Genomic DNA, 14,555 nt, shown 5'->3' on the forward strand with positions numbered 1-14,555 from the left:
GTCTCTAATATTATATTATGCACAAGATACGTCTCAATGATTCGCACAATATATTGATGTTCTTGTATCATATTTCGCACAAGATTGCAACTTTCTGCACAAGAATAAGGTTCGTGCAAATCTTCCGCACAATGTTGAAAACCGTGCGATGCTCGAGCACAGATCATACACTCGTGCACAGTCTCAAGAAAATAAACGTCAGATGTTGGTTGAACACAAGAGAATTCACTGATCATCCAATTCCAATTGAGCAAACGAAAGGTCTCTTTTTTGTCAAAATAAATGACCCAAATAATTTGACGTATCGAAACAAAAAATGCTTCATACATAGATCGCCCTCCAACCGATGATGACGACGACAAAAACACGACAATCGGTAGAGCTTCCGTCATGCCGCTCGCTAATAGCATGCAGTCTTTAACAACTCTATCATCGCACGGCGAGAAAGCCGTACGTCGCAAAATCATGACACGACTTGAACAGAATTTAGCGGCACATCATAAAGAACAGCAAAAGAAGGCGGTTAGTTTTGACGAACGACAGTCGGCGACGAATACCGAAATAGAAGACGGTTTTACGGACGACGTATCTTCTATGAAATCCAAAACTACAGGTCTGTATTCAAAGGGCGCCTGATACATGCCCTTTTACGGTGTCCGATTTTTTTTTCTTTTTAAATTTTCTAAGTACGTTGTAACTCGTCATATAACACACAACGACACAAGATTCTGTTAAGATTTCATCGTGTGCCTCCATAGCTTCCTCCTTCTCCTTTCTCTCGCCTCATGCTTTCGACATTTTCAATGCCACCTAGCAGAATCACTTCGGTTACCGGTTATTTTGATTCAGAATTTTGAGAATTTCTAATGATTTCTAACAAACCCAACATGGCCTATTTTGAATTCGTCAAAACCGAAAAAAGAAATAGAATTCCAAATATTGGACAGACTGCCACCGTCAAAAAAATATTCAACTTAAATTTGCCACCGTGCTATTACAAGAGTTAAAACGAATCTTTATGTATAACAGAAGTCTTGTGTGTTTTTCATTGGTTTTTACCACGGCGCTGGCAATCGGAATGATCTTTTATAAAGATGTTGTCTAATTTATTTATGGGCGTTGCCTTTTTATTTATACAATGGGCTTTTCCAGAAAAAAACCGTATACCCCCTGTTGAGGAGATCCATTTCCGTTCCAAGGGGGTAAGGTTTGATATGTGGCGGAATTCCATAGGGAGATACAAAAATCTGTCAAAAATAACTGGAATTTCATAGGGGTAGCTTTTCAAATCCTACAAAAATTCAGAATTACAGAGGGGTTTAAACCTAAAATTGCCTGGAATTACAGGGAATTACAGCATTTCCAGCCACAGAGGGATGGACCTCCTCAACAGGGGTATACAGTTTTTTTCTGGAAAAGCCCAATGTGTCTGGAAAAAGTGGAGCAAGTGTTATAATAGAGAAAACCTCATGTCTCAGAGTTGAAAAATACTCAACTGAAATACAATGAGATTAAATTATGTGGACTTTCATTTTGTACCGTTCACCGACCTCTTCCCGTTCTTTATGAATTGTCAACGCTTCTTCGTGGTACATATAAGAAGATCTAAACATAGATTTATAAAGCCCGAAGGGCTAGATGTCGTGCTTTGGCTGAAAGGTGTGCCGAGGTTAGGTAGGAAATCCTACCTAAGTCACGTGACATTGCAATAGAATTTCAGCGCTTGACCATTAAGAAGTTTCACGATTTTTCGAAAACAATAGCAGCAATATTTTTTTGAGATATTCACTTTCTTTTACTTGGAAGAGCTTAAAGTACGACATCTAGATCTTCGGGCTTTACAGAAATCTGTGGTGTAAGGGGCATATTTAACTGAAATACATGAATGAATTGAATTGTGGGTCTTCTCAGTCCATTTCACGATTGAAAGGGATCATGGGTAATCAGGACCAAACTGCTCAAACTATTCTAATCTCTGACAGTAGCAGTCTAATCACCACGCTACTGATTGCTGAGAGGAGACTAATTTTCTTTAAAAAATTCAAAATACGAAAGCCTTGTGTGTTGAGGGAGTATGACTTCTTTAGCTTCTAAAACGGGGAACATCCATGTGACATTCAAGAACAACTTCAACTAATTGTGATTGCAGTGTTCTATGTTCTTCCGATTAAGATGGAGAATATAAACAGAAAAGAAAAAAAAAAGATGCATTTCCACCTCGATATCCCGCCAATAAAGTGTTAAAGAATCTGGAAGTCAGATCAACCCTTTCTAAGACGAATTACGTTGACTTTTCTCATTTTTTTTATGCTTCAGATGATATTCCAGAACACTTAGATGAATACTCCTGGGTCCGGCGCAAAGTTTACAATTTTGTGTCTCATTATAAATTCGATCTTGTTATCGCTATCGTGATCGGGTTGAATGTTGTTTTTATGGCAATCGAACACAATAACATGTCCAAGGTATGTCCATAGTCATTATGAAAAACACGGTCTGGTAATGTATTGTTTTAGCTTTTTGTTCAATTTTGTTTTGTTACAAACAAAAGACAAGATGCGATTTGCATACTTTTTGATCACGTTACCAAAATCTCTTCTTGGGATTGGTCTATTTTCTAATCACATCATCAAAAAGTTTGCAAAATAAATCGATTTTGGTACGTAAGCTCCATCTTTTAACAATAAAGAGAGACAAAAGCCTTCCAGACCAGTGTTTTTATAATGACTATGGTATGTCTCAACATTGAGTTCACATCCCAAAGGTCTAGAGGGGAATCCTATAAAAGCGAAATTTGTATCGCATTTAGAATGGCAGATTGAATCTAGAGCTTCCTTTGATTTTACGCAGCATTTTTTTTTTCGAAATCTGCCGATGGATTTTACTTTCAATCTGGCGTTCGTGTGAAAACCACACGGGTTTCAAGAGTTTCGATTTTTCAAACTCAGTGTGTCTTATAGAAGAAAATGCCAAAAAATAATTCACTTTATATTAAGTTAAGTTCGTGATAAAAAGCTGTAATTTTTGATAGATATCAGCTCTTCTCTTTGAATTCAACCAAAAAGTCATATTATTTGTTTAGATTTTTTCATGTGCCTTTAATAGACAATAAGGCTCTTTTGCCTGCTTTCTTTGCCTTGTTACCCCTTCTAATGGTGTTACAGCCTGTATATGAAAACCATTTCTTGATACTGTGTGATAATAAAATAGTGTTTCCTCTTTCTTTTTTCTTTCATAGGATTTGGTTACGTTCCTGAGCATTTTGAATTATATCTTCACAGCCATTTTTATCTTGGAGGCAATTTTCAAAATATGGGGTTTCGGTCCACGAATGTTTTTTGCTCAAAGGTATACATTTTTCACATCCCAGTTGGCACACAACGTTGTTTCAACGTTCATCTAACGTTAAATGGACGTTTTGAACATAAAGTTGACGTTGAAACAACGTTGTGTGCCAGCTGGGCTGTCACAATTACTCAACCTGTTAGCTTCGAGACACTTCTTGCTAATTCTAAAGATAAACAAAGAATGAGCAGGAAGTTTATGGCGAATACGGAGTCACGTCAGTAGGAAACATTCATTCACGCAAACCCTTCAAGGCGCTAATTATAGATCATTTCACAGTCGAAATGGATCATGGGTAATCAGGACTGATTGCGCCTCCATAACGACTTGCCGTTGGCTAGACGAGAAAACATCAAAAAATTTAGACTAATAGAAAGTCTTTATGAGGCGAGCAACATTCATTCATGCAAATCATCCAAGACGCTAAGTATGCTTGGATGTCAACCTGCCGTTTGGTTCATCCAATAACACAAAAACAACGAGTTGGAGCATACACCTTTTCGACCGTAGTCGTGCGGGCATCTTTTTGTCCGCTTTATCCCACTAAAACCGTCCCAATCCTTTTTTGACGCATTTTTATATTGTCTATAGGTGCGAAAAAAGTACTAGGACGGTTTTCGTGGGATAAAGCGGACAAATAAATGCCCGCGCGACTACGGTCGAAAAGTTGTATTGCTACTTTCGTTATACCATGAATAATGACGGTAGCTTAACTATAGAATTTTTTCATACATTTCAGATGGAATCAATTGGATATCGTTATTGTATTTCTTTCGATCATTGGGATTATTTTTGAAGAGTTGAATTCAGAGCTACCTATCAACCCAACCATTATTCGTATCATGAGGGTATTACGGATCGCCCGCGTGTTAAAAATCTTGAAAGCCGCGGACGGCATCCAGAAATTATTGAATTGTGTGACAGAAGCTATTCCACAGGTAAGCTGTTTTCAAAGCAAAATTTTCTAAAAAAAATGGTAATGAAATATGTTATTGCTTATTTCCGATTGTGTTCTGGCGCACATTTTTTCGGACCAAGTACGTTTATCCGGCGTGGACCACCAGGGAACAAGGCCAGCGCACTCTCTCTTAATCCACGGTTTATCGTGGAATCGATACCTAGCACAGTTATCTACAGGCCTCTTGAGAGCGAAAGTACATTCACTTGCCAAGTGAATCACAGCACCGAGTGGGAATCGAACCCCGACCTCCTGGACGACAGTCAGGGTTGATAATTACTACACTACTACGCTACGCTTTCAAATCATTTTTTGCCGATTTCTAGGAAATATTTGAAGATATTACTTAAACACCCTGGAAGGAGCCTGCGAGGCAAACTTTATTTTTTATCTAGTTATTCCTTTAAACCATTGGCAACCAGCCGACTACGGCAATATTCATTATAGCAGGCTCCAAATTAGGCTGCGCGCATCCGGTAACGGATTCGTAAACCTTATAGACAATACCGAGTTTATGTATCGGAGGATATCGAGTGCGACGGCAAGAGAAATGATACAAAACAAAGTCGATAGTTGATGTACGGCTCAATATCGCCTTTGTTCACCTAAACAGACGACGGTATTTTGGTGTTTTTACCGTCGTCGAGCAAAGTGGACGGTGACTTTGGAGACATGTACCGTCCCCCTCGATTTATCACGAATACATAAACTCGCTTGTATACGGTTATGTAGAGGTCTACGATTCAAGTCCATATGCCTTAGCAACAACTTAGCAACGACTAAATTTAAGGTAAAGTAGGGTATTGTGGAGAAAAACACAACCCCCTCCTCACAGACCCGGTAAGATATTTTCAGCCAGTGGGGATAAAAATAACGGACTGAAACTCAATGGAGATTGATATTTCAATATTTTCTATTGCTGGGAGTTCTTTTTTGTTTTCAAGTCAGAAAAATTCAGTTGGGATGGGAAAATTAGCATCATATTTTGCAGTGAGGAAACAAAAAATGGAAGGATAATTTCCCATCGGGGACGATATTTTCACCGATTTTTCCAGTGGGAAGGGGTTCCAGTATGTCTATGAGAAGGGGGTGTAAAAACCACAGGAAATTATTACAGTTTATGCAAAGGATAAATATCCCGTACAATATTAGCCTGGAGATCCATGCTATGATTTCTTATTTTATATACTGATGGTGAAACATATAGCATGGTATGGGCTGAGAGTTTGAATTTCCCAGATCCTAATGACGGTTGAAAACACAGCTAATCAAGATCTGTTATTCTTTTACTGGTCACATACTTTCTTAGAGAAATTGCAACTTCCGAAGTTTTTTTTTCTTTAGTAAGTGAGGACAGCGCTAAATTCGAATTTCCCACTGTAAATTTGAGGCAGAAATCTGCCTCACGTACCCGTCCTGTATATATCAGATTATAAAGATACAGGACGGGTCTCCTAAGTTATTGCTGTATTCAACGCGAGTCATAAAAGACTCCAGTCCAGGTTAGCTTCAAAGTGTCAACACTTTTATTTTACTTCCCTTTATGAAACTTTCAATGAGATTTTTTCGGTTGCTGAAAAAAAGGAGATAAAACCATGTAAAAGAAAGTACATATAACTTCAAAACGAAAAGAAGTGGAGGGCGTACGGTGTTTCGCAATTGCGGAAACGACCCTTTTTTCTTCGGAATTTCGGAAATCGGGCAAAATTCCTTCGGTATTTCGGAATGCTGAAATAGTTTCGGTATCGGAAATCCCTGAATTTTTGCTTCGGAATTTCGGTATTATCAAGTTTTTATCCCCCTTTTTCAGAATTCATACATGAAAAATCAAATTTGATGAAAAATTAGTCAAAACGAGGGAAAATACCCCAAAAAAATTGGTATTTGAATTTTTTTACGGAATCTCGGAAATTTTAGCAAAATTATTTTGGTGGGCAAAAGAGTTTAAATTACCAAAATTTTGTCTTGAAAATAGTAAACATTACACTTTAATTTGAGGCTAAGAAAATACCAAGGTAACAAAAATGTATTTATTCTTGTATCAAAATTAGTTCAAAAATATTCGAAATATCTGAAGTGATATTTATACCACTTCAAAATCGCATGACATTTCAAGGCAGCTTCCTTCCTCCTCCTCAAAAGAAAAATAACAAAAAAAAATCACACAGTGATTTATGATTTCGTAAGAATGGAATTCAATCCTTATGTTGACGTTATACAGTAAAAGAAATGGTTCCATCGAAATTCAGAAGTTTTCTAAAGGTTTGAGGCCACGTGAAACAAATGTCATCAAAATGAAACACAAACAAGATGCAATTTAATCCTTTAATTGACAAACTTCATTTAATGAAAAGCGCCGAATATGAATTTGTGTATCATAAACAAAAAGTGTCAAAAGTTTTCTGCAACTGTTTCTCTCTAGACAGAAACTGTTCACAAATTTTTTTGAAACATTTTTTGTTTCAGAAATTGATTTGCTTACGATTTATTTTCCTCTTTTGAGATGGGACCACTAGCAACTTTTTCATCAGAGTGAAACATATTTTGCGTGTTTCAGTTTTCAAATATTTCTATTTGATGAAAAATGTTTCAAGTGGCCCCAGACCTTAAGCATTCATCCATAAATTAACAAAGTACTGAGCAATAACCCACACAAAAGAATTTCACAGCAGATGTCGGTAGATAAATCTTAGGTACGGGATAAATTGGGTACGGGACGTGCCGCTGGCCAGGGTCCCTTTTTTAGGCTTTGAAGATATCTATCATGGTCCCAAATTTACTGACTTTCAAGTTGTGTGTCTGACAAGGTCGACTTTTGGTATCAAATATTTATCGTCGATTTTACTTCCTGACAGGGTCCATTTTTCAAACTCCAGCGGCACGTCCCTGTCAGCCGTCAAGATAATCCCCCTCTCTCCGGGGGAAATGGGGTGGTGATGAAGGAATGTTTCCTTTCTTGATCAAGTCTTGATTAATCTTTCCTCCATGAAAATTAACAAAAATCTAATCAATGACCCATGAGGAAAAGATTACGCAAAAGAAAATTTTGGTTAGTTAAGGAGAAATTTGAGTAAAAGAGACTCTACTATAATTTGTTCTTATAAAAAAAACGTGTAGTTAATAAGCTTCCCTGTCATTTGATTTGAAAACAACTATTTGCCAATCTTTTGAAGTGTTTTGGAGAATATCTCACGCACACAAAGTGGTCCTCAGTCAATGACGCAGATAGACTTAAACAGAGTAAACTCCTATTAAACCTCGCTCCATAGTAAAATGATCCTGCATTTACTAAAAAGTCAAATCCACACTGTATAATTCAGGACTTTTATGAATTTCTATCCAAAAACAATAAAATAAGCCTATGATAACAAGAAGCTACCGAAGCACCATGAAAACCCATTGTGATATTACAAATGCCGAATGTTTATTCGGACTTACCAAATTAGAATTGATAAAATTCCGCTTCTTCAAAAACAGACATACAGCATCAATCGAGAAGGACATGCTAATGAAAGGCTTCGCTATCAATAACTCCAGCCTTAAGACGGGGCGTACGGGACTTCGTAATACCGATATACCGATCATTTTTTTTCTCATTTACCGATATACCGATAATTTACCGATCTAAGAAAAGGCCAATACCGATCATACTCCCCCCCCCCGTATAAGGTAAGCGAAAATGAGCGTAATATATGTACATTATCCTTGATTTAATTGTGAATTCCGCCAATTAACCAAAGATCTGATTCAATTTCAAAAATTATGCTAAAAGTAAATCAGGCGGAATATTGGTTGAAAAATTGAAACGGAATGATGATATAATTCCGATATTTCCGTTTAAAAGATGACGTCATTAATGGTTTATTTTTTTTACATTTATTTGTTTTAGGTTGGGAACTTGTCCATGTTATTTATGTTGATTTTTTTCATTTACTCTGCTCTTGGAATCGAACTATTTGGAGATTTAGGTAAGGTTTATGGATTTATGGTGTTGGCAAGCTAGCGGCGGATTATTTTGGGAGTGCCGAAAGTCAAAGAGCGCCCTCAGATTATCGATCACATTGAACGCTTCCCAGCCGGCACACAACGTTGTTTCAACGTTTATCTAGCGTTCACAACGTCCATATGATGTTAGATGAACGTTGTACCAATGTTGTGTGCCGGCTGAGTTTCCTTTTTTCATCCCTTTAAAATAGTATTTTTTTAACCAAAAAGGGATTCGAGGTTACAACACTTTTTTCGAGATTTCAAATTCATAATACGAGATCACAACTCTCTCTTTCGAGATTAATTTTTTTTAATTTACAACAATCTTTTTCGAGATTACAATATCCTTTTCGAGATAAGAGAAACTATCAACCATTAATCCAACTAATCACAGAAGAGGCAAGCTTTAGAATTAATTCCTTATTTTTGATCTACTTTTTATCTATTGCTCCATAGATTGTACGAGAGACACGTGCTTCGGTATCAGCAGACATGCGCACTTCAAGAATTTTGGTTATGCACTCCTAACCTTGTTTCGCGTATCCACTGGTGATAATTGGAGTGGGCTACTGAAGGTGAGCGAATTTTATCCTATTTAAATACCCCTTTTGGGGCGTGACATGATATTTTATACCACAAAATTTTAAATCCTATCCTATGGGCTGTGACATGAATGGATCTTTTTGAAATTTTACATTTCGTTCTTTTTTATCTGATTTGGTTACACCTTTCCTGTAATTCAAAGTTCTCAGAAATGACCCGGGAAAATGTGCGCTCTACCGTCGTGTAAAAATTGTTTGGGAGGTAAAAAAACGCGTTTTTGCCTGCGAGGGGTTAGGGAAAGTGGGTTTTCAGCTTCTAACTTTTGATAGCGATCTTCTTTTGGTAAAAGATTTTCAGAGTGTTATAATATCATGAATATATTGAACATACTAAAACTTAAGGGAATTTTGTTCGACAGAACTTAAGAAAAGCTCAAAAAACCAACTTTCCCTAAGGAATGCAGGCAAAAACGGGTTTATTTTTCTCCAGAGTCCAAACGGTGGAGAGCATCAAAATAATGCGTGCGCATTAGTTTTATGAATTACGGGAAAGGTGTATTGATCTATTTTTGTGCCGTACACCAACTTCCCTTCCCTTCTTTGCGTGGTTTGGAAGTTAAGGGCTCTGCCCATAGTCAAAAATCAGTATTTCAGTTTAATGCCGATATTTTGGCTGAAGGTTCGTTTTAACTAAGCTCTTCAAAGTTGAAATACTCTTCTTCGCAAAAGTCTTCATTTTCTTCTTCATCAAATTTTTTCAATGCAATTTTTGAATTTTCAGATTCAGGAATAGTTTGTCTAACAGAAAATGTATAACATGCCATAGTTTTGTTGGTTACATCAGTCAGAAAACACATTTTAAACACGGCAATTATGAAAAATTCACTATGGTCAGAGCCCTTAAGTATTAATAAGTTGTTAGAAATTATTGCCGAAGGAAATTACAATATACTCTCGCTTATTCGAATCTTTCTAATTCACAGTCTCGATTAGGAGAAAAATTAAGAATTTTCTATTGTTCAAATTTCTCTGTAATTCGACCGAGTAAGATTTCCCGTTCAATCCATGGTATCTTGAATCTCCGAAAGTTGCCAACGATTAATGAGTATGACTGGCCAGCTGGCACACAACGCTATTTCAACGTTCATCTAACGTTATATGGACGTTTTGAACGCAAGATAAACGTTTAAACAACGTTGTGTGCCAACTGGGTGTACTAACCAATCATAGTTTCTCAACTTTTTACTGATTAACTTTTTTGGGTACTTTTCCAGGACTGTATCAATCAACAATTGTGTCCAGATGGTTGCCCAATGATGCCATACATGGCCCCTATCTATTATTCAACATTCGTGTTGGCCTCGCAGTTCGTCCTGGTAAACGTCGTAGTAGCTGTCTTAATGAAGCAGCTTGAAGACGCAAAAGATCTCGTGTCGCCCAGTAATTCACAGGCTAGTGGACTAAATGGTGATCTCCTATCACCCATCGATGAGGTCTCCGAGCACCTAGATAAGGGAGATAAAAACAATAGTTTTGATGATGGAGATAATATAGAGATGCTTCAACTTCATAAGAAACGTAAAATGAAAGCCGATGAAAACGAACCTTTATTGAATAGTAATAGTAATGATGAATTTGATTATAGTTTAAATGCTAACTTGGTTTCATTCGATGATACTAAAGAGACTACAGTCCAAAATAATGATGAGCTGGATGGGACGAGTATAATGAAAAGCAGTTCATCTGTTGATTCTATTGTTGATAATAACCGAATAAAGGAACCTTCTTTTGTTCCGGATATAAGGATTCAAAATGATGCGGACCAAAAATCTGGTCCTGGTAATACACGGAATGATAGTGACATTGAGGACACGCTGAATGGTGTCTTAGATAGAGTATGTCAACAAGAAAACCAAGACAATATTCAAAATACTGACCAGATAGATGTTGCAGGAACTGTTCTTGCGTTAAGTGGTCTAAGAGATTCTGTAATAAGCACTTGCGTGTAGCATGGAGATTTGGAACTGGGCGTTGGCGAGAACTGGGCGTTGGCTATTAAAACCACACAGAATGAATAAAATCGAAAATGTTTGTATTTTTTTAAGTTTCGACTCAATTTTCATGGCTAGTTTTTATTTATATTGTTTGTGACGGGTGGACTTGTTGGGTGGGATTTTCTGACGATTTTACTACCGCCCAAAGGATTCATAACTTTTTTTTACTGTCGTTTTGGGTAAATTCTCCGAACTAAGATGCCACTGTCACTCTTCTAGCGGAAAAATACCAGGACTTTGGGAAGTAGAAAATTGAGCTTCGGGACTTATAAGCAGTTTTGTAAGTGAACACAACAATTATTCGTATCTTTATAAAAAAAAGCCTTTCAAATCTCATACCGGCTAACCTTTGAAAAAATTCGGAAAAGTCAGCCGACACACGACGTTATTTCAACGTCCATACAACGTTCACAACGTCCATATAACGTTAGAAGAACGTTAAAACAACGTTGTTGGGAAGTCAGTTTAATCTTAGGAAGTGAAATCTTACTCCAAACTTAACTTTCCGAAGCTCATTTTTGACGATGGTCTGGAAATAGGTAATTTTTGGATGACGTCGATTTTCAGTACAAACCCCTGCAAACATGATTATCAAAAATAATTTATCTGGAATATTATTAAAAGCAGATAAAGAAAATAGTGTTGTTTCTATGTTATTGACGTCATCATAAAATATCTCATAAATGGTCCAAATCTTTTCGAATTGACTGCGACTTTTTTTCAGGTGGTTCTTGACCCATAAAAAACGTCTGTGCAAAATTTGAACCATATATTAATTTTTTAAAGGTAACTGAACCTAACCAAGCCATCTCCAACCCCCCCCCCCTCACAGGGAAAGGTTTTAAACATGAACTATGAAGAGATGTATCTTGTTGGAAGCAAGCCAATTTTTCTGCTTTGTTCTCTCAAATTGTGTCATGAAAAGATAACAAGGAAAATCACCTTCTCTTTCTTGACAAACACTTCATAAAAAGGGGATCAATGAAGCCACATCCAAACTGACAATCATCGTCTACAAACTTTTTTTATAAGAACAATCCTAAGCCTCAGATTTTAGAAAATACTCAGAAAGTACTAACTTGAACAGATTTTAAACCCATTTTAAGTTTTTAAAAAAGAAACTAACGTATTACGAACATCGTAAAAACAACATCAAGCCTGGAATTTCAAAAAAATTAAGAACAGCCCAGCTTGAACCAGGATTTACTGGTTCTTATAAAAAAAGATTGTATTATGAAAAAAACTCTTAAGAACTTTTTGAAACGAGATCTTGGTATGTCTCCCCAGCTGGCACACAACGTTCATATAACGTTTATCTAACGTTCACAACGTCCATATAACGTTACTTGAACGTTAAAACAACGTTGTGTGCCAGCTGTCTCCTAACTGTCACAAAACTGTCAAGGAAAGAAATCCACCTCAGAACATAGGTAACAATTTGTTAAATGAACACTGTAAGAATGTTTTGTGTCAGCTAGGCCTATGCGTGAAATTATTTTAGTACATTAACAATGAGAAAGTTTTCTTTGATATTATTATAAACTTTTAATATAACGATTATCACATAAACTGTCCTGTTGTTTTTTTATTTTACGATTTTCTGTTACTGTTACGATACAGGGTATTCACCCCAATTCTCGTGACAGAAGACACCCCTTCCTCCAGCAAAATACTACTTTCTAAACGACGGCATCGGACCCTTACAGAACACCCCCTTCTCACAGACCCGGTAGGATTTTTTCAGCCAGTTAGGATAAAAATAACGGATTGATACTCGATGGGAATATAAATACACTGGGCGAAATAAGAGATTTCCAAACCTGGAAATACACACTTTTTTATAAGAATACACTTTATAAGAATGTCCTTGATAAAAATGGCCAAAGAAATTAAGAATATGTTAAGAATATCACCATCATGGAATTTGGCTACTGAAGCCAAGAAAGCCAAGAATGGGGTTGTAAGGCTCATTCCCTTCACAAAAATGCCATTTTATGCTTGAGACGTATGTACTAAATGTTTGATCTAGTCTGAATTAGGATCCTAGCCTAAGAATACTGTAAGAATATTTTAGGATGATTTTCCCAAAAAAGTTAGGAATATCCATGATGAAATGGTCTTACACCATTCTTATTAAAAAAAAGCATGCATCTTTAAAATATGACATTTCCATATACATTTGTAAATATGAAAATATGACTTTTTCTATATTTCCAAAGTTTAGGAAATATCACACTTCATGAAATTTCCAGGATTGAAACTTCATATTTTCAAAATATTTCCAGGATTGGAAATCTCTCTTATTTTGCCCACTGTTATTCCAATATTCTTTATGACTGTGGATTTCAATTCTTTTGTTTAAAGTCAGAAAATTCAGTGGGGATGTGAAAAAGCGTCATATTATGAAGTGAGGATTGGTTTATTTGATCATCTTCAGTAGTGACAAAAATTGAATTATAATTCTCCACCAGGGAAGATATTTTAGACAATTTTATTGAACGCGTCTCTGACCCTTACTGTGTAGTATGATTTAATATCTTATTTTGCTGAAGCCACCTGAAAATGAGCATGAGATGCCGAAAAAATGTTCAAGACAAATCAAAATTGTTACGAGTCAAAACTATAAACATACATCAGATTTTTACTGTCATACTTGCAATTCAGCAAACACAGCCAATTTCAGAAAAATGCTTATTGATTCTCATAAAAAAGAGCGTTTTTTGACAAAATTAAAGCTGTTTACATTTTGATTTTCCCATATATGATATATGAATTCTTTAAACAACAAAATCTTACCTTAATCCTGAAATGGGAGGGCTTTGTGTTACACTCTTTTATAAGAATATCTATAATCTTTCATTTTCATTACATACCGATTTTTGTTTCGTTTTGAGCCATTTCGCCGCTAAGTTGTTACCCTCTTTTACAAAAAATGCTTAGTTTTAATGGGCAATTACTCTTAGGTTCCAAATAAACTCCGTCCCCACCCCGCCTGTTGATTTTTGGAGAATATTCTAAACTCCCCCGGACTAGGCCCTCCCCCTTATTATTAATTTTTAAGAATATTTTCAGCTGTCAAAGAGAAGTCCCCTTATTTTGCTCTAAAGAGCCTGATTTTAGCCTATATTTACCTTATTTTTGGGTTTTCAGACAGTACAATTTCCAACCCCCCCCCCTGGTAATTAGGTCCCCACCGTTTATTAAAATTTGGTCATGGTTATGCTGCGTAGATCATTCAGAAGAACATATTTTATACACCATAAAATATCAAGAAATCACTATGGTCAGAGCCCTTAAGAATGAAATCTCCAAAATCTCTTAGTTTTGTTTTACTACATACCAATAATTTTCTTTTGTTTTGAGCCATTTCGCCAAAATTCCGAAACTTAAGAATGAAATCTCCTCTTTACCGAGATTCCAACGTAAACATAATGTTATATTTACAATACAAAATTCTGATACCGAACTACTAAACAAATTTTGTAAGATACACGTTTTTTTTTTTATTAGAACACCTAAAATTTGGCTGAGCCTGGATGTGCTTATCTTTTTTAGCAATTTTCAGCCTAAAATGTTCTTAAATGCGTTCTTAATTTTTCAGACTTCTCTAAATCGAAAATATGATACAAAATAAAGAGCACTTAAATTTGGCAAAATTTGGACAATATT

The 14,555-nt window shown here is 36.2% G+C and overlaps 1 protein-coding gene across 3 annotated transcripts in view; it reads left to right on the forward strand.

Moving 5' to 3' along the window:
- The window catches only part of LOC136821603 (voltage-dependent T-type calcium channel subunit alpha-1H-like), a 97,576-nt gene extending 85,121 nt beyond the window's left edge, over window positions 1-12,455 (forward strand). For 2 of the 3 annotated variants that reach the window (XM_067077821.1, XM_067077822.1), the window contains 7 exons: window positions 332-613; window positions 2,317-2,465; window positions 3,239-3,348; window positions 4,085-4,283; window positions 8,193-8,271; window positions 8,747-8,865; window positions 10,107-12,455. In XM_067077821.1, the coding sequence (XP_066933922.1) occupies window positions 332-613; window positions 2,317-2,465; window positions 3,239-3,348; window positions 4,085-4,283; window positions 8,193-8,271; window positions 8,747-8,865; window positions 10,107-10,841 (1,673 nt within the window). In that variant the 3' untranslated portion in view covers window positions 10,842-12,455. The remainder of the gene's footprint in view (window positions 1-331; window positions 614-2,316; window positions 2,466-3,238; window positions 3,349-4,084; window positions 4,284-8,192; window positions 8,272-8,746; window positions 8,866-10,106) is intronic. The other variant, XM_067077823.1, reaches the window with a different exon arrangement.
- The last annotated feature ends 2,100 nt before the right edge of the window (window positions 12,456-14,555 follow it).

Source organism: Clytia hemisphaerica, unplaced genomic scaffold (assembly GCF_902728285.1).
Source record: "Clytia hemisphaerica strain Z4C2 unplaced genomic scaffold, Clytia hemisphaerica genome assembly, whole genome shotgun sequence".
Taxonomy (NCBI): Eukaryota; Metazoa; Cnidaria; class Hydrozoa; order Leptothecata; family Clytiidae; genus Clytia; species Clytia hemisphaerica.